Genomic DNA, 22275 nt, shown 5'->3' with positions numbered 1-22275 from the left:
CAATATACACAAAGCCGCTGTTATCTTGATTTGTGAACTGCCAAAATTTGTTACAAGTCTCTTCATCATACCATATAGTATAAATACGCTTAACAATTGGCAAAACAACCATACTAATTCATGTGTTTATTTTACACAACATTTAAAATCTAACCTAACAAATTAAATTAAAATCGAAAATCCCAAATTTGACGAAAGGATCAGTTTCACAAGAGCACTCAAATACAATTAAATTATATAAAGGGCATCTGGGGTTCATTTTGAAATCATTTTTTTATGTTAATAGGGAAAATTTTATGTAGCGAGCAGGTGGTACAAGGTATCCAATTTATTTTCTGCATCTGTTTTCTATATCAGCCAATAAATCCGTTACAGATTAAGTTATTCTAGTTGATTTTCCATTGGATTAAATGCTGGTTTTTTTTTAACTAAATAGGGATCGTTTGCGTTCAAAATAAATCAACTTTAAAAATATTGAAATGGAATCTCACGTGTCATTTTACAATCTGAATGACGGCTACAATTACGCACATTGGGTTTTTAGAACGCTGTCGAACCTAGCTTATGGACTACTTTTTCATGCAAAAATTCATCCGACTGGCATGGCATGTTACTAGTTTTTTGGTATTTTAGTTTCATTAAAAACATTGCATACATTCAAAGAAAATCATTTGTTTTAATCACTCCCTTAACTAAAATGGAAAGAGTTTACATAACTTAGAGTAATTTTGGCCAATTCAAATGTTTTCTTTATGTTATCATATTTTAAGAATGTTGAAATTATCGGAAATAAGTTTTGTTACAGCGGTAAAAACAAATTTTACGTGTTTTTTTTAAAATCATTGCACGATATATATGCGTTGAATTTAAAAAATATGGAAACTTAAGTGGCCAGATACATGTACATGCAGTTCCTAATTTGGCTTGTATCATTGTAGGTCTTGCACTTTCTTGTAGCATTGTAAGTTTTGAGTTTAACAAGAAGCTTTACTAGTATATATTAAGATTTTCCCGTATTAAATTACATATACATCTATACTCTCATGTATTTCCGCAATTTGGGTTAGGTGATTTACAGGCATTGTTATCCGCTGGTATCTATTTTCGTGCGTCAAATATCATACTTTAATCAACATCTGTTTCATAGTTAATTAAAGAATATTTTATTCTTGTCATTATTTTTTACCCTAAGTTGACCTCCATAATGGAACATGTCGTTAAATTCAAACAATTACAATTTTTCAAAAAACTTTTTAAATCATTTTGAACAACAAAATATGGAGAGGGGAAGGAGAAAGGATCGCTTTGTTTCAAATCGACGTAAACTGCAGTACGAGTCCTATAAAATGCCAATGAGAAATAAAGAAAAATGGTAAAAAGAATCACACAAAATAATCGCCAACATAATTATTTTAGGAACTTTTTAATAAATCATATGCATCTTAAACGTTTAATGTTGTTTTTTTTCTCATGAATAAGCAGAATACAGCCTGAATTCATTAGTTTAGTAACAGTGTGTGTAGAATGAAAACACTATAATGTAAAAATACCCTCTTGAACTAACACAATTTCTTTTTACCAATTGACGTTTACCTTAAATAAAAGGAGGGAGATTATGTTTTGCATTATTTGATTTAGGATAGTTTTACATACTTTTTAGTGAATAGTGTTTTGGGTAAACACGGTGGTAAAAATGATGTTGTCTTAATTCTTTTTTTATTTTAAACAATTTTTAGGTATATGTTAACTAAATGCATTAATATATGTGTATTGGACAGGATCCCCTCATTATTATTCTCAAAATTGTCAAAAACAAGAACAAAAAACTGATGGCTCTGGAAACATGTATGCAAGAGAAAGATTATCTAATTATCCGATATTTTACTCTTTCCTTTTAGATATGTACCTTGCAAATAAAAACTATGTTCAGATAAAAAAAAATAAGGCATCTATAAAGTTATAAAATTTATTAACCCTGGGTTTTCTAGGAAATCTAGTACTTTGATATAGCTTTATTGACAATGGAAACAGAAATGGCTTTACTTTAAATATTGTTTAAACAATATTTGTCCTTATACATGTGTATACTAATTGATAACTATTGGACTGAATAATTTAATGACAGGCAAGGAAATATCTGCCATAGTACTGAATTTACGAAACGGATTGAGGCGGGTGTTGTGAATGTTTACATTTGTAAGATTCTCATGCCTTATCTTTTAATATATAAACAGATGATATTGGAGTATAATTTATTATTTTTCCGCATATTTTTGAATTAAAAAGCCTTCCCCAACACACACCGTTTTTATTTGACGAGTCGTTTGATAACGTGGATATTATTCAGATCTTGGTGTATTCCACAATGTTCACTGGTTTTGTATTTCTGATCTAAGCTAACTACAAGTTAATACTGTAGTAATGCAACCCCGAGAGAAATCAACGCAACGTAATAACATTGGGGATGGCACTTCTTTTTGTCATCTATCGGTAATTAACCAGTGGTTTTTTTTAAGCAGACACCAAATTTTATTTCACATTATATGATAATGGCAGCAAACCACGCAAAACGCATCCGGATGAGACTTCGATTTCTTAATCATGATCAAACAATCTAGTAGAATATTGATATTTGTAATTATAATACATGACCCAGTAAATTAACGATGTTTAATGTTTTAAATTGCATGCAAATGATATATCCTTAAATTAACATACTGTTTTCTTATGAAGGCTGTACGGGGAGTAATTTGGTATTTTCTTGATAAAATCCATCTTTTAAAAAAGTTTCACTAATTTTATCCAATTAAATGCTATTGAAAGGCAAATAATTACATGTGTGCGAATACTGGTGTTAATCTCGTATCAACTGCAAAGCAACCCACCTTAGATATTCTCATGTATAGCTTATTTCATTTTAATATCAAAACACCAAATTTCACGAATTACACCTATAACCACAAATCAAAATATTTATGATTTAAAAAACGATGCTTTGGAATATGTGTTTGTATAAATCAAATTATGCGTTTTCGACATGTTACAATTAATTGCACACTCGTGGAAAACTTCATACATAAGGGCCTTTCTAGCTGCATTAAATGTGATTTTTTTATAACGTTGATGCGTTTGTATTTATTTTTGCAAACAAGATTGAAAATGATCGAGTATATTACATAGATTTTTAAATATTTACGTTGCCATGTGGCGAAAATCAATACACTGTCCAATGATCAATCAAAGGGTCCTCCAATTATTTGAAGGTTTTGCATTGATCTGATCTAGAGATCGACAAGAAATGGAAAGTTCAAAGCAAAAATGTATTATAAATTCTGAGGTACAAAGATTCTATACGATATAAGTATACAAATTGCTACAGGCCTTGAACAGTAATATCATTCAAGTATCCATTTAGTTCTAATGTTGTTTCAGTAAGTAATCATATAATTCTCTTTTAATCTTTCTATAACGAATCTTAATCGATTAGCTGTCATTTACGTTGCTTTATCATAAACTCTTGTAAGTTTTTAGCCCCCAGGACAACTATACTATAACAAATTTCTGATTTGAAAATCATCACTAAAGTATCTTTACTGTACATGACTAATTATTGTGTTGGATCTTATTCATAAAGTCAAATATGATTTCGTTGCACTGCTAACATGCGATTTAATATGTCGATGACAAAACAATAAGGGATAAAAGCCGAGGAAGCAGCTCTATTCGATCATTACTGCAGCGATATCAAAGCCCATGGCACGGTCATAGAATAGACCAACATCTGATTGAATTGTGCAAAAGACGTGTATGTTAATGAACAACCATGGGATACTTGGTAAACCTGTCAAACAAAAAGGCCAGTCTCTTCGAGGATAAATGTATTTCAGACATTGGATTAACAGAGAGCATATTTTTGATATTGTATTCTTCAATCACAGTGGTAGCTATTGTTGGAAATGTGGTCGTTTGCTATATAATCGTCACAGAGAAGATGCTAAGAAGTGTCACAAACATATTCCTTCTAAACATTGCCGTAGCGGATATAACCAAGACCATCATTTTGGTTCCTTTTTCCTTTGTACCCAATCTTCTGCTCTCTTATTGGCCCTTTGGAAACTTTATGTGTCCTTTCGTTCTGTATTCACAAATTGTGGTAGTGTTTGCGAGTGCCTTTACTCTGGTAGCAATGAGTGCGGATCGGTACGTTGCCATAATATACCCGTTGAGACCTAAATTAACACATAAAGGCGTGGTTTGTATCTGTGGATTTGTGTGGGTCATTGCGTTTTTGGTTCCAATTCCTACCGCCTACACTGCAAAAGTTCAAATAGCCTTTGCAAATTATACAGGAGTTTGTCAAAAAGGCGTGTGTTTTGAAGACATGAACGAATCATTCAAATCCACATACAGTCTTTTTATTATGCTGCTTCAATATTTCATACCATTATTAGTACTCACTTTAACGTACTGTCACATTGGATATGTGATTTGGATAAAAATCATTCCCGGCGAGGCAGTGCAACAACAAGATGAGCGGCAGGCGTCGTCTAAAAGAAAGGTACGGTGGATTGTTCTACACTTTAAAAGATAATGATTTGATATTTTGATTGGTTTCTTCTTTAAATTATTTTCAAGCTTCTAAATAGAGGATATCAAACATACCTTTCTATATAACAAACTGGCAATGCAATTCAAAGAAACACACTTTTGACGTACAATTATTTGGGTAAACGAAACCAGTATTCTCTCTCTAATACATGTACACTGTACCTATCATAACTAGATGTGTTACTCTGAAAATATTTACAGCAATCAAGATCGGAAATGTAATTTTGATAGACTATCATCCATTACAAGATGGAATATCAAAGTTTGTAACATAATTTAAAATCAGAATAACAACCCATTACGCTTACTATTTGCAACACAAATATTCTCGACTGGTATGGAGGCTGAACTATTTCATTTTAAGGTTTATATAGCAATTGAGGCCAATCTTTTTTTATGCATTGCTCATAAACATGAATTTTGAAAACCTTTTAGTAATATGCGAGAATTGGCCATAATTTTTTTTATAAACAGTTAGTAAAAACGATACGAAATTTTGATCTTTCATGGATAGTATCCAGCTCGTTCTACATGTAGGATGTTAACGACTTTTTCTTAAAGGTTCCTCGTGTGGTATCCATTGGATACCACACGAGGAACCTTTAAGAAAAAGTCGTTAACATCCTACATGTAGAACGAGCATCAACATTACAACGGAGGGTCATTATTTAAAACATATATGTTTATTGTATTTTTTTGTGTCCGACGTCATCAGCTAGAAAAATTTGAGATTAAATGTTGCATGCTCCGAAACAGCGAAGACATTGAAAACTAGCTTTATCAGCATTCTTCATAAAAAGATAACACGATCGTGTTTAATGTTGTATATACAGTTGTATCAAAGGTTTTAATGTTGCATTCTCCGAAACAGGAAAGTCATCAAAGGTAGCATTATCAATATTTTCGTTAAAAGATAAATATCACTATGTTTGAATTTTAAATCCGTAATTTCATGAAAATGTTATATCAAATAGAAAAATCAACAATAAACAAGCGTTTTAAAAAAGAGAGGATGTTTACGTGTGTATCACTATTTTAAAATAGATAAAATAGCCTTGTGTGAACAGTGGAATTGTGTGAGAAATATTGTGAGTAATGATTGATCTTTAATAAACAATAAGCAAAATTAAAAGCTGATAAATTTATATCGTCTAGAATATTACCAGGTAAAATTCATCGACGAAGCAGGGCGTTTGGTTTCAAATGCCCCGTTTTATGATCAATTGGTCGATTTCATTCATCTTAAAAATGTGCGACGCGCGTACGCGTGTTTTACCAAATGTTCATTAAATTTTTTCCTTCACTTTGTTCATCTGCAAATCTGTAATAATGATAGTTGTATTTAGTTTAAGGGGAAGGAAAGTCAAAAACATAATTTATTTATTTTAATAAAGTGGTGTAAATTATCACATGTGGTCATGCTGTTTTGAAAATAAAATACGTAATTAAGCTTTAATGAACGTTTGAAGTTGGAGAAATCGTATTTACTGGAGGCTGACATGATGAAGAACTCTTTTGTATTAAAAACTAAAAAAATTAATTATTTTGACGTCACACCATCTATTCCGGTTTGGTTTATATATACAAATGAATGTGCACAGTTTTCTGAATATAATTAACGCTGGTTTATACCTTTCTGTTACTCAAATAATCGACTAAACAAAATTGATAATGTTTGAGTTCACACGTCAATCTAAAGAATAAATACTTGTATCATTGTATGCATAACGTATATAAGTAAATGACATGTTAATCTGCTATCATTCAAAGTTGAAAACGACCTCGATTAATTTTTTTTTATTCCAAGTCAAGTTCTTCGCTAACTGAATAAATGTTATAATTGTAATCGGGATGTTTGAAATTCATTCTCTAAAGTCGGAATTACCATGTCGAAATAACGACGGCAGACATTTTCTATGATAATTGGCATCTATTGACAATTTCCACATTTACGCAGAGATTTCTCCGACACTAACCCCCGTTTTTAGATTTCAACGAACATGCTCCATTTGACGTTAGTTTGTAGTTTGCAAAGGTAAAAGAACGGTCTCAAATCAATATTGTTACAAATTTTCCAGAACTTGTCATTTAGAGCGAATATCATTGTGTTATGTTGATAAGACAAACCGGAATAGATGGTGTGACGTCATAGATTAAAGTTCAATGGCAGCCCCCATGGCGGCGGGAAATTTAAATTAAGCGATCGATTTTCTTGATTTATTCATTGTTTCGGGGTTTTTAATGAAAATAAATACGATTTACAATTATAGTAGATGATAATTAATTGATTTATTGTACAACATATTTTTAGTTTCCTTCCCCTTTAGGCAAGCTTTTTGGAAAGATATTAATTATTGTATTAAAGCTAAACATCTCTAGTAAATAGGCACTGTCCACCATATTTCTATGTCATAAGCGCTATCCCAACAATCCATTTAGAAGCCGCAGACTTTAAACAGTTTAAGGTATTTCACTGTAGAGGTCTTACCAGTACGTGGATGTACACATTGCCGCGCCGTGTTACTCGGTCGCGATTTAACGCAATTTTTCAAGCCAGGCGAAAACCTACTTCAAATTAACAGGTCAATGCATTGTTTACTAACAGAATATGCACATAAAATAACGAAATGCATATAATCCACAGACTACAAAAGGAATACTACACGTCGGCCACGTCGACACGTTTAAAGTGTACAATCGGCTGTAACGAAATCGAAAGGTTTATATACCTGTGTGATGGTTCCTATTAACGAGCTGTGCTCAGTTTTAAGATGATGTGGGACATCAGTCGATATTAATGTGAATTAAAGCATATTATAACGGAAATACATACCGGTTTAGAATTTTCAAATAAATTAATATTTAACCGAAAAATCCGTTTTAAAAAAGTGGAAAGATAAAAAGTTTAAAAACCCCAGCGACATTCGAACTCATGACTAACAGATTTGTAGTGAACCCTCTAACCCACTGCACTACCCGAGTAGAAGACAACTTTGGAAAAGAAACTCTTTACTATAGTATAAAATTACACTTGATTTCTTTTGTATTTTGATGAATAGTACGTCACAACATGGAAGTATCCCATACCACATCAAAGGGAGATGATGGGGTATTTGGAGTAAAGCTTTTGACAAGAGTTTGAGTAATATTCATCATGCTTCTTATAATTATACGTTTCGCCATCTCTAAGTCCATAAAACATATATTGTCTTTAGTTATATGTTTGATAAACCTAAGTACAAGGTTTTCTCGTAATCATGCCCACAAGCTTAATGGGTTTAATACAAACGTGCACATCAGCGGTGCTATATCCCCTTCACAACAAATTGCGCTAGGGAAAAATACACATACGTGTACTGCTTTGGAAAAAAGTTTTTTGGTCCCCCGGAGCATTGACAAATCGGACCCCTAAAATGATTTTTCTCCCTCACATTTGTTTCATATTTACAAGCATAACGAGTCTTGAGAAATACTGTCGACTTTTCAACTTACAACGTACTTTTTATGCTCTATTCCAAAGCGAAAATATGTATTTTCACAGGATGAAGCTCTGTTGGAATTTCAGTTCCGATTGGTTTTGATGAAATTCGATAGAATATCCTAACTGCCTACAGAAAAACTACCTGTCAGAATCGAATTCCTGCAGGAAATACCATTCTCCTATAGGTCATATACTAAGAAAATCCTATATTAAATTGTAAATATTTCCTGTGGGAGAATCATTTTTCCTATGGAAATAATTTTTCTATGGGTTATTAAATTTTAAAAGTATATATCTCACCTGTCAGGTATAACACACTTAAAACAAAAATGTTTATATTCTCTCTATATTTGATATATATGGATTTTTCCGAAACTGCACCTCAATCGGGTGCAAAAATGCGACCTTGGCACTTGCATAATTATCTGGCACTGTGTTCATATCTTCAATGATTTTTTGGTCACCTGAGACACCCAGGCCGATTGTTACCATTTTTTATGTGAAGCATTTCTATGGTAAGAGAATTTAAAACAATGTATGGCTCATCCACCCCTGGACTGCCATAGGCAGGGGAAAAAATATACAAAAAGCCATTTAAAAAAATCTACTTTCACAACTAAAACTGAATGCATTGTAATGCTGTCCATGAAGCAGTCTACCAAAATTTAGAAATACATGGCCCCTGGGGTTCCGGCCTAGTGTGGTGCTTATGTAGTCATTTAGTAAAAGTGTATTTAATCATGAAAAATCTTCTCTCTACTCCCATATATATTTGACAAAAACTAAGTCCATGGTAATGATGTTCATGAAGCCCTTTTCCAAAATTGTGAAATTCATAGTTCTTAGCCAGGGATTCAAGCCCTTGGGCGGGGCCAATGTGGCCATATAGTGAAATTGTATTAATATAAATTTAATATTTTCTTCTGTGTTGTCACAGTTGTGAAAGATAAGGCCATGCATTGTTACTGTGTAATAAAGTAGATCCAGTGTTCTGTGATGTCACACTTTTTTGTAAAACTTTGAATTCTTTAAAAATTGTGCAAGATAGTTTTATTTATTTTATGTGAATATCATCACATGGATGTAATTAGGATTATTGGTAGGTTCAAGATATTTTCGCACTTAATTTTATACTAAATTTCCAAATTTTAATATATTTTATCTATGCAAAGAGGAAATAACTCTTTTTCTGACTTTTCTCTCAGTTTTTCTTATTCCAACGATAAATTTTAAAATATTTTTGTAATTTTAGTTTTCTGATAAAGTTGACATTAAAATTAACAAGAAAAACAAATTTCTGCCTACAAGATTTTACTTTTAACAAAAAAAAAAATTTTTCTAATGCTAAAATATGCTTTAGTTTATGTTTATATGGCATCTCAAAAAGTGTGATGACAAGTATATTTTTTCTAACAATTGATGACATTTAAGTCTATCAAGTCAAAATCAGTTCGGTTTTTCAACTTTCCTCAGAGAATTTTAGCAGTATGGAGCAGAAGTTGAGGGGGGTTGGGTTAAAATATGGCCTTATATTGAAAGTGCACTTGTTTTATTTTACTTAGATTTAGTATTCCAGCTTGTCAGTTGCAATGCATAAGTTAAAGATGCTGAAGGATGTTAAAGTTTTCGAAGCAGGTTAAAATTTTGGAGCCACTGACCATTGTTAACCGTATCCAAGGTATTACCTATTCTGACTTCACCAAACTTTTAGTGTTAAATACCAAAATACAACTGACAACGTTGAATGCCGGATCTAAGCCATAAGTTTTCGTTGCTGAAGGAGATTAACGTTTCTGTCAGAGCTAGCTTCAGATGCCGAAATGATTTTGATTATTAAAAATCTAAGGCGGTTTTAAGATTTTAGAACAACTCAAAACGTGCGAGGTTCTCAAAGCTAAATACTTGATAAAGTAGACTCTGTTCATACCTAATCAGATTTGTACAGTTTTTATACTATTGATGTATAAAAGAGATAGCGTCAGATACAGAACTTGATGATTTACTTGATTAAGGACCGATTGGGCGAGGGAGAGATTGCTATACATCTGACTGATGAGTTCCAAGCAAAACTTCCAGATGATGTGAGAGTTTCAAAAATAAAAGATTGCGGGGATGTATTCCTTGTGTATGATAAAGTTTAAATTATGATTCAAAATGATTACGGGCGACTTTTGTTCAAATCATCAGGGATTTGAAACATAAGTCTATCTTTGGATACAGAGCCCCTACATAATGAAGGATGCTAAAACCCAAGTTATACCACACTTAAACTTGTATGATAAATGTGATTGTTGATTTATCACATGATTTCTGTAATACTGCGTCATATAACTCTTATGATACAAAATCGTATCATTAAACAGTATTATGCTATTTCATAGTTAAGTAACATATGATACGACATTGTTTCACATGACACTTAAATATATTTGTATAATATGATACGATATGGTATCATAATATAAAATAAATATCGTAACATGCATGTATTTGCATATTATGGTGTTGTATCACTGTATACATGCACTATTTTTCTTTTATTAAATAATACCATATTGTATCATAATATGTTTCAATATTGTAATAATTGATACAAGAGTGTAGCACATGAATAACTCTCGACCCTAAAATCATTACATATTGATTGGTTTTGCCGCTCAAAGAATAATTAATTCTAGTATCTTAAGAGTTAAGCTTTGATTTTAATTGGATGTTAGACCTATGAACCGTGGACTAGTGAACCGTCGAACAAGTAAACCATCGGACTAGTCTAGTAAATCTTCGGACAAGCATGCCTTCGGACTTATGAACTAACGGACCTTCGGACTTTATAACTTTCGGACCAGCGGGCCTTCAAACAAATATGAATGAAATGCTGAACCTACACTTTATGCAAGATCAGAATGTTTGCATACCGAGGTTTAAGAATAAGAAATGCATAAACAAATATTATAAAAATCCAATTTTATGTAAATCGTAGCTCTATTGTAAGGAATGCCTTTGATCATACAGTCATGGACATTACGGTATATAAGATACATGAGTATAGATGTGCATTAAGCTACCCCATATCATATTGGGCGCGCTTGATTAAGCTTAACTTGGTATACACCGGTGTAAAAATTTTGTTTTGTATATCAAGTCCACTTCAGTGGTATAGTGTAGATGGTGTAGGGAAGTTAAGAATGAATATGACGGAATATGACGGAAAAGGGTGTAGTTTTAACAAAGAATCTGCTGTTCTGCGACAATTAATAGGTTTTTTGTGATATAAATGCAATAAAATAAACACACATTTCAAATTTAATGGCTTTCATACAAACGACAACTTTTATGCGACTTCTAATCCGTTACATTACTTAAAATCATTTTTCAAGTTTCCATCATAACGTTCGTCCGCCATAATGATAATGGTTTCAGTGCTACACCCAACAACACATGCCCCTGACTCGGTGTAGAAAAGTGTACACCCGGTGTACACCTAAACGCTACACCTTTGCGCTTGATTTACAAAAGTGTACATGGTGTACACCTTATGGTAAAATCAAGCGCGCCCATTGTCACATGATAGTTTGATCTTGTTTTTCTGAATAACATTAATAAAAACAATTACTTTCGAGTACTACATCATTGCTAATATCATATAATAAGATAACACTAGTGTCTCGGCTCTCGCCTTCATTAGAGACTGTATATAGTGCATGTTTTGACAAGAAATGTCCAATATGACCTATCTTTCCTCTCAGATTCACAAGACCCTGGTTCAACTTACTGTGTTGTTGTTCATCTAGTTCTCGGTTTTAATTAAGTACACTGACTTTGTTTCGTATCTGTTTATAGTCGTAACTCTCAATTATGTCAATTATAATGAATTTCTATAAGAAATTCTTACTCTACCAAGTCCATTCTACCTCTATTCTATGTAAATATCAATTCTTTTATTAGGTTGGTTAATCACAACACATGGATTTTGTTGACAAGCTTGTGACGTACTTTAAAAGATACAACTTTTCGTTACTCTTTATCACCAGTTTAAAGTATAACTCTTCCGAATTTATAGTCATAGTTGTATTCAATGGGCCTTTCCTACAGTTATGCCAAATGATTTTTTTTTTTCAAATGTTCTTTTTAAAGTTGTTTATGAATTTCGTAAGAGATGTTGACCTCCGATCTGTTGTTTAGGTTATCGTCAAAACAATTGATGATATAAATAAAAGAGAAAGTTTTTGTTTCATACAAATGAGAACATGTACACCGAGAGCCATACTCCTTCTCTTGAATGTTCTAAAGACCATAGCATGTTAATATGGCATGTCAAATGATAGTTTATTTTAGTTTCTTATGAAATATTTCATTGGTTTAATATCATTAATTTATCGAACTGGGTGATTCTAAATTGTCTGGAAATTTTCTTAGCCTTTGTTGACAGGTTAACGACCTACATATGTAAGAAGAGTTCGTGGTTAAAACAAAAAAAGAGTGACTCATGTAGCATATGGAGGTATTTATCTCTGCAGTACTGAACAATTAAACCATGATAGCACATTATCTGGAAAGAACAGATCTAGAACAAAACATGTTGCGTTATAGTATCACATGTACAATCACAGTGAAGATATGAATACAACATACTATAAACCCTAAATTAGAGATTTTCAGCCAGCCTACTTAAATACACCTGTTGTCTCCGTTTTGCGTATCAATGATAGTATTAATCATTCAATAGTACAATACCTGAAATATCTCAAACTGACTTTGCTTTCTGCACAAATATATTAAAGCATGCAGAGTTGGTTCATGACACAAAAACTTGAATTTTATTTAAGAATCGATTATTTAAGAATAGATGAGGTCGTGCTGGAAATAACGATAAGGGTTTTTTTGTGATTGTAATAAAATTGAATGTTCTTTTTGTAATAAAATTGAATGTTCTATGTCTTGATTGCTTATAAACATAAGCCAATGTTACAGATCATTTTCTTAACACAGCGAAAATAAAACAAGAGGTCCTTGGGCTACATCGCCCATTTAAGGAATGATAATTATAATTAAGTATATCTTGATTTCAAAGATATACATAATTATTATCTCTAAACATAATTGTAAGTGAAACTTTGGGCTCCTTTTGTAAGATCAGTTTGTTTTAAGAAGAGGATTTTAAGAGACTTCGTCAATTTATTTGTAAATGAAAATTAACTCCTTCCAATTGGGCCCTCAAGCATCATGATTTGTTTAAAATTTATCCTTAACTACCCACGGATGCTTCCAGTGAAGTAACCGTTTTTCTGGCCAATATCTGAGAATATTTTTGATGATTTTATATATAAATTCGTATGTAAAACATTCATCCCCTTTGTGGCCTCTCTCTACCCCTAAGGATCATAATTGGTACAAATTTGAATCGACACTACTTGAAAATGAAGATCTCTCTATGCATTCCTGTGTACGAATTCGCCCCCCCCCCCCCCCCTCCCCTCCCCGATTTTGGCCTATCCTCCCTCTTGGAATCATGATTTGTCAGAACTTGTATTTACTCTACCTAATGCTTCCACGGAAAGTGTCATCTTTATTGGCCGAATGTGTTTTAGAAAGAAGATATTTAAAGACTTTTCTTAATATAGTGCTATGTATAAATTCGAACCCCCTCTTCTAATTGAGACCCAACCTTACCCCATGGGATCATAATTTCATAAACTTGTATCTATTCTACCTAACGATACTCCCACAGAAGTTAAAGCTTTTATGGGCATAGGGTTTTTAGAAGATAGATTTTTGAAAATACTATCAAGGTTTCCATAACTCAAAATCACCCCTAAAAAGAGCATGGTCCCTCATTTTTAGAAACTTGAGTCAACTAATAATGCTTTGTGCAATTTTGTTTGGAAATGGCTCAGCGGGTTTTAAAGAAGATCATGGCAAATATGAGTAATTTACAACGACGATGACAACAACATATGCATACAAATGACAAATCTTGATCAGGAATGCTTACTTGAGTCAGTTAGGCTGAAATTGACCAAGCGGTTTTGGAGAATATGAGTAGTTTACAACGACGATGAAAACGACAGACAAATGACAACTTTTGATCAGGACTTAAAAACTTAACAGCAGAACACAGCTCGCAAAAAGGCATTTCCGCCATATTTCTCTTTCATCACCACTATCCCTACGACCCGTTCTTTAGCTGCAGACCTCTTAGTTTAAAGGATTTCGCTGTAGAGTTGCATACGCCGGGAGCTAACATCAAATAAATAAGTCAATGTATTATTTAGAAACAGAAATAAAAGCATTAAATCCAAAGACCAAGACAGGAATACTGCATGTCGGCCACAAGTTTCAGGTGGGCAATCAGGTGTAACGAAATCAAAGGGTTTGTACATGTATACCTGTGTGACGGTGCCTATTTAATTACGAGCGGCTTTCAGCATTAATTTCGCCTGCAGCTTTATCTGGGGTATAATAATGAGCCGTCATGTACATGTATTGTAAAATATTTACTATATGTTTGCTAGGTACAGATTAATGGCTTACGTACGGTGTGAAAAAGAAATCGGAAGATCGTCTATCCGAATTTTTCCAGGCAGAGCGCTACAGGTTCTGCATGCTCAATGGCTTCTTAAACAACGGTTAATATCATTATCCCGTCCATGAATTTTACAATTTAAGAGAATGTTTCCTCTCTCCTTAAGATCGTTTGCATACCCGCATGCAGTTTGCCTGCTATATGCCAATGTGAAGAAAATATTTCGTGATTTTGTGAATTTCTTCCACCTTTTTTTTTTAATATAACATTATGATCCTTGCGTATTTATTTTACAATAACGTTTTTTTCAACGGTAGCTATATGTAATATCAATTATGATTATGATATGAAACTTTTAGCATTGCATTTTTTTACTAAAACAACTGGCACAGAGTATACCAACATGGCCGCAATTAGTTGATTTTGGATGGTAAATATGAAATCTAGATACACAATGGTCTTCATTGCTAGCTTTTTTCACGGCTGAATTTTTGCAAAGAACTAATCAACACATCAGATTTAATGGCTTTAAATTTTGATAAACATTTTTGAACTTGTATTTTGCAATAAATCTTTCGAGTAATTACAATCGAATATCTTCAAATTAAGCCGAAATTCTCAACTTTAATATTACTAAGGAAGAACATATTTTGACATGATTGACCTCTAAAAATGTATGGCACCTGGAGAGCTTCTGTTGGGAAGTGTATTTAGCAATTTATGAACCTTCTTTCTCCCATCTATCGATGCGACAATGAACATGCATGCCCCAAATTATGTATGGAGCAGCAATACTTTTCTCTTGTACATCACAAGCGTTTTGCAAATTTATGCATCAAGTACGCATTGTGATAAACTGTTCTACACGCCAACAAATTATTGGCGATTATTTGACGAAAAAAGGAAAGTTTCCTTCGAGATAAGTGTATCCAATTGAGAATTGTTGGGAAGGAATTAAATAATGTTAACTCGACGACTTGATAGTAATATAGCAGAGGTATTTTTCGCTAAAGCACACCACCATACACACTTATTATGTTATTTTCAAATGAACATCAATAAAATGTCAATTCTTTGACAAAAATACATAAAGATAAAACTTATACGACATGAATTGTTACAGTGTATGCAGAACTGTAGACAATTATTTTGATAAAAAATATTTTATTGTTTAGAGAAAATCGCATGATTTACTTTGAATCAATTTTCTACGTCTTTGTTTGTAATTGAAATCATACACCGTGGGAATTAACACTACTTGTTTCATAAAATAGTCTTAATTTATAGAGCATCAAATATTGAACTCAAATGGTCAATAACTATTTAAACAGTATTGGAATGGAAAGTTTTTTCTGAATTTACTTCACTTTTTAAATATAAACTTGTTCAAAATGGAATCGCAACATTTCGTTACCTTCTAGACCCCGCCCCTTACCAAAAACCCAAACACACAAAAAAAATACAACTTAGTAAGTGTAATTACGTCATCGGATATTTTAAGTAAAAGATGAAAAATTATACGACTTCCACTAAATTTAGGGGAATAAATTTCGATATAAAAGTTTAATACTGTATGTACATAACCTTTGATATACATTTATGTACCATCACAGAATCCATTTCATACTGAAGAAAAAATAACCACAACTATAGGAAATTAACATCATAGGTGTATGATTAGTAATAGTTCCGCCCAACTTTTGAAAGCCTTTAAAATAAAACTGGTCAATGTCAATTGAGTCCTATACTTTTCTGTAAAACACACCAAACTGAGAGTATAGTGTGTGTATTTGATCAACTAATCGATGTAAATGACCATATTTCATATCTGGTAAACAAACAGTTTGACCACTGTTATCTCAGTACCGATTTAAATATTTATTAGATATATAGGAAAACAGATTGGGAGTAGTTCCTGCATTGTGGACGTAAATATTTGCGTGGAATTCGATAGTAAAATACATTAACAACAACTATCCTATTACCTCAACGAATTTCCATATCGATCTCTCGGTAAACAGTACAGGGCTCTGTCCATATTAAACAATGCAAAAAATATACTCGTCATGTACCATAAACTATTAGAGATAATGATGTTCCATCTTATTTCACCAGAGGGCAGATAACTTATTAGTTTCAAATGCAACATCATGAGACATGGTGATAAATTCTTCATTATTCCTTATACAAAAATTTCTGTTATGCATCCTCAAATAGTCTGCTGAATTTGAACAATTTTCCAGTCGGTTTAAGTTCACACAGCAAAAACTAAGTTTCAATTTAAATAATTCCTTATCAAAATGTGTTTGATTATCCTCGATTTGATAACGCATGCATTAAAGGTAAACAGAAAACACCAACCTAGAGACGAAACCCCCACAGAAATCAATGAAAAATGCGTATAGATAATCCCTCAAAATCTCGAGACTTGTCGACAAGGCATGTAGTAAAGGTTTAATCATATTCCTTATAAACACTCCATCAAAGATTCGCAGAATTATCGGATGTTGCTAAATTATTCAACTCATGAGAGATGTCTTTCTGCGTCTCAGAATTGCAAATATCTCAATGATTAAAGTGGGGCTTTTGTCTTGGTGTGATTAATAAAATGTGTGATGCTTTGCTAAAATCCCCAGAAGGTACATGTATTTATATTTATTACAAATCGAAACCTCAGCTGCAGGCCAAAATCTGCTGCACAACTTCAGTATCGCATTCATAAGCAAGCTTTTTTTCTGCGAATAAATTCAATAATACACATATATCCATGTCTAAACTTGATTGGCCAAAACGTAAGCGTTGCAAAATAATGATGATCATCTAAAATGTTAAGTTTTTGAGATTTACAAGTATTTTAGCCTGTAAACAAATGTATCGTTTTTGATCAGCGTATTCGCTTCAGCAGTCCTTGTTCTAAAACAAAAATCATCGCTAGTCAACATTCCGGCATTTTATATGAATGTAAAATGAAAGAAAAATGTATAATATTGCTCATAGAATCACATTCTTTATTTGAATTAAAATATCAATAAATGACCGCATCTGACTAACTTACATGTACCACTGGTGTACCGTATGTGGCAACGCACTTTGAAAACAATTGCTCACTTTGAAAAAAAAATTCAAAGTGCGTTAAATTTTGGACAAAATCAACACTTTGAAAATGATTTTCAAAGTGCGTTAAATTTTGGACCAAGTAAACCCACTTTGAAAATATATTTTTATATCACATATTTTTGAACTGAATTTCTAATTTCTAATTTGTCGATAGTATGATGATTTGGTAACACTCCTGAATCTAATCTACCGGATTTATTTCGGGGGGGTAACCAAATTTTAAATTACTGGTGAAATACCAGTGCATCATTTAATTGATTACAAGATGAAGGTCCCTTGTAACTCATTTTTTCTTCCAAAACATGATATTCAGCAAACTTTGGGTAAATATTTATGATTGGAAAAAAATATGCTCTGTATAAGTACATGCAGTGTTATTGAAAAGATGAGCTGGCCGAACAATAATTTCCCCATTGGTATGTTACAGAATCTATGTGTTTCAACAGTAACCCTCTTTTCGTATTCTAATAAAATAAATCACTTTAATAAAATAATATTAACATTAAATTATTATAAACTTAAAAATAAGCATTAGGATGTGGGTTAATTTTTTCGCACTGATCTTCGAAAAGATCATATTGTTTTTGATAAACAGAACTAAGGTATCCTTTTTCACATCATATTTGTAATAAGCCAGTTGAAATATATTATGAACATCGATCTCCATTATTCATATCTAAAAATCATATTCGTTCGGGCATAGCCCAATATACTAAAGAAGAAGTAAAAGGAAAGTGCAGTTGCTAAGCGATGAAGTTTGTGTCATATTTGGATAATTCAAACCTTCCGAATTTTTCTTTCTGTGTAAATTGTCGATATTGTCTTATGAGAAAAGAAAAAAATTCTCATCTAGAAACTGTTTATCAAGTTAGCTGAGAATGCAATGAGTTCTTTTTTAAAATATATCACATTAAGCTAAACAAAGTTAAAACAATCATTCATTGTATATAAAACAATCAACTATTTTCAATAAACCCTGAAATTTTTTTTCAAAGTGCGTTAATATCGACGATATCAATGCATTTTGAAAAAAATGTTGTTTTTTTTTAAAAGAACGTTGACTTGGTCCAAAATTAACGCACTTTGAAAAAAAAATTCAAAGTGCGTAATTTATCAAAGTGCGTTGTAACAACCGTACATCTTGGTCTCTAATGCATAACCGGAAGTCGATTTCATTTGCGTGATAATAAGCTTACTAATTTCTGGTTTTAATTCTATGAGAAATCACAATTAAAGCGCCTTTTTATTCATTATAATTACACTGTACATATGTCTATATATGACTAATAAAATCCTTTGAGAGGGTTAAAATGGAATTCGAAAAGTGTTAGGAAATGTTAGATGAACAACTATCTCCATAAAATATTTTAAGTTGCAATTAAACGGAAGACCTCTGGTAACTTGCATTTGTTTACAGCAACGTTTACAGCATTTGTTTACAGCAACGATATTGCGTCTAGTGTTGATATTAATATTTTTTCTGTAACGTGTTCTCATAAACGCTTCAGACGATTTCGTTGAAACTTTTACTTTTGCAGACTATAATTTTGTTTTGAAATCAATCTACGCATTCTCAATATTTGGGCATCTCGGACTTGAAGGGAGAGTCCCAGTATCTTATTCTATAGTGACGTGAACTTGTGTCCAGGCGACCCGAGTTCAATCTTCTACTTGTGCCATTTTCCCCTTAATTGTGTTTTAATTTACAATTTATCTTTTAAATATATATATTTCTTATTTCCGTTTTTATTAAATAAAATTTATATTTACAAGTGCTTTCGTTTGATATCAAGAAAAAGGGGATGGTCCCTCAAATTAGCGGCCAAAGGGATCTGAAGTATTTCTTCTATAGCACACTACTGAGAAATAATTTGTAATATGTGAAAGAAGCAAAAATGTTCATCTTACACATATGGAACACTTGTTGAACAAATTATGTTTAAAATCATTCAAAAAACCTTTCTTTTGAAATCAAAAAAAAACTTAATCATTTGTTACGTTATTAGGGGTTTTAAGGGGCCAGAAATCCAAGACTTTGATCACTTGTATCTCAAAAAGGACAAATGTTTTGAAAAGCAATATAGAATAAAAGATGCTTAGAATGAAGCTGTAAACAATATTCAACCATTAAAATTTTGTTATATGGTCCCAATAAGGAGATAAGGGGTCGACCCCTAAAACGTTCTTTACTCAATAGCTCAAGAACGCTAACGTGTTTCTAAACACTTGTTGAACAAATTATGTTTAATATCAAAAGACCTTTTTATTTTGGAATCAAGAAAAAGGGACTGGCCCTTCAATTTAGGGGTCAAAAGGACTCTGCAGTATTTCTTCCATAGCACTTTAATGAGAAATATTTAGTTATATGTCTAAGAAGCAAAATGGTTTATCTCACATTATTTTAACAATAGATTTTTATTTTTTTTTTCTCATGCGTTACGTAATTAGGGGTTTTAAGGGGGCCAAAAAATCCAAAACTTTGATCACTCATATCTCAAAAGGAAGAAAATTTTTGAAAAGCAATAAAGAAGAAAAGATGCTGAAAATGATGCTCTTAAACATATTCAACCATCAAAATTTCGTTATGTTGCCCCGATATGGAGATAAAGGGTCGAATATCAAAGTCAAGGTCATATTCCCTTCAAAATTTTGCACGGCAGGCCTCCTCGTTGCTCGCAACGAGATCGTGTCTAGTTATTATTACATTTCTATAAATTACATTACTGAAATTTATCAGGGAGTCCTTATACATTGTAGTAGCACATGCAGTTTTTACACACTTTTTAAAACCTACCTATCAACAACAGGAAAACTTTGTCAGAATAAGTGAGAAATTCGTCAACTACTTGCACATGCAGGGATATTGTACTGTTGCTTACTAAACCATTCTTTTAAATTAGGTCTACAAGATTTTTTTATAATTCAGTGACACATTTAATTGAAAAAATATTGACATCATAATCGCCAGTTCTATATATTTTCTTGTAGATGGTGAAGATGATGATTGTGGTAGTTCTACTATACGCTCTCTGCTGGCTTCCAGTACACGCTCTTCAGTTAGCCACTGACGAAAACCCTGATCTATTTATTGAAATAAAGAACCTTCGCCACATTTGGAACAGCTTTCAAATGTTTTCCGCCAGTCATTCATGTTATAATCCGTTTGTGTACTTTTGGATGAACCGAAGATTCCGAAAATGTTTCCGATCATTTTTTCTGAAGTGTTTTTGCTGTTTAAGAACGGGGAGATTCGAGTATGGCGATAACCAATTTTCACGACAGACCTCAATGACTATGACCGTTAGACTTGGACGGCAGCACAGTAGATTACTATCAGCAAAGCGCAATGACAGTGTGAGATCATAAAATGTGGACTTGTCCGTAAGCAATTGCTTTTGATCGTGTGACATTTAAAAAAAAATACATGCAAAAAATAAGAGAAATGGGAACAATTGCGAAAATCAAATAATAACAGTAAAAATATCATGGGGTTCGTTGTCATATTTGAGGGTAATGGTATCATACACATAAAATTAATGTTAACAAGTATAAATGAAACACTTTAAGTTGTTTATCCATATATAAAGTATCCACAGGGACCTGACTTTGAATTTTTCACGTAAAGAAAAACGTTTACATCATACCAATACATGCACAAAGTAATCATTGACGATATCTTGGACTCTTCGTGTACGGCTGATACTCAATATAAAACTTATTTTTCGATTCCCCCCCCCCCCCGGTCTTGCGATAGGTCCTTCACCTTCTAGTCAACAAAAAAACCCCAACAAGAACAGCGCATTGCATTCTGAATTACATTATGTAATTAATAATGTGTCCGTATTCAATATCCATTCTAGTCTGTCACCCTTTAGCCATTAATCGCTTCCTGGGAGCTGTACATACAGGACAATGAAAAATAATATATAATTGCGAAATGCGCTGATTTTGGTGCGGATGATCGCAGGAGAGACGGAAAGGATCGCAAAATAATTTCATTATGGAGTGTTAGGCGTAAAGTCGGACTGATGTGTCAGTGGTAAAAAATCCAATATTACGACGATTTGAACCTTGTGAAATAATAAGTAGGGTATATACACGTATATTACGAAAATTGTATAATGGCAGGTGCCCGTTCATGTATTTTATTATGTTTTAATCATTTATGTTAGGGTGTGATGCAAATAGTATTAAAACGTTATCGGCTGTTAACATTAAAATGTAATCATGCAAAGTTGGACTTGCTGTTTCATGTAGATCAGTCAAAAGTGATACTGTGAAAAGAAATCAGAAATTTGTGCTTGTCAATTAAAGAGTTAAGGAAAATCAATATTTTTTGCATTCAAGAGAATTTTGGGTCAAATCATCTTGACATTGAAGTGGAGACTTTTTGCTTACTTAGGTCAGTCTGTTTGAGATAGAGAGAGAGAGAAAGAAAGAGAGAAACTTAACCTGTCTAATTTACAAAATATTATTTAGACATGCTTGTAAAGATTAATCATGGAGAAATTCTGATAAATTACTAATATACCATAACAAAAAGATT

The 22275-nt window shown here is 32.5% G+C and overlaps 1 protein-coding gene across 1 annotated transcript; it reads left to right on the top strand.

The window, feature by feature from the left end:
- The first annotated feature begins 3741 nt into the window (after positions 1–3741).
- LOC105339076 (RYamide receptor-like) lies at positions 3742–22042 on the top strand. Its single transcript, XM_011444485.4, has 2 exons — positions 3742–4558; positions 20718–22042. Exons 1-2 carry the CDS (start codon positions 3824–3826, stop codon positions 21093–21095), a joined length of 1113 nt encoding a protein of 370 aa, XP_011442787.3. The 5' UTR covers positions 3742–3823; the 3' UTR covers positions 21096–22042.
- Positions 22043–22275: the final 233 nt, after the last annotated feature.

Source organism: Magallana gigas, chromosome 7 (genome assembly GCF_963853765.1).
Source record: "Magallana gigas chromosome 7, xbMagGiga1.1, whole genome shotgun sequence".
NCBI lineage: Eukaryota > Metazoa > Mollusca > Bivalvia > Ostreida > Ostreidae > Magallana > Magallana gigas.
The sequence above is the reverse complement of the archived record's forward strand: the minus strand, read 5'-3'. Positions and strand labels throughout refer to the sequence as shown.

What these genes read in the sequence shown, in the direction of transcription:
- LOC105339076 (XM_011444485.4), top strand. Translation starts at nt 3,824, where the DNA reads ATGGGATACTTGGTAAACCTGTCAAACAAAAAGGCCAGTCTCTTCGAG. An exon ending in AGGCGTCGTCTAAAAGAAAG is followed by an intron (nt 4,559 to 20,717) that starts GTACGGTGGATT and finishes ATTTTCTTGTAG; the next exon opens with ATGGTGAAGATGATGATTGT.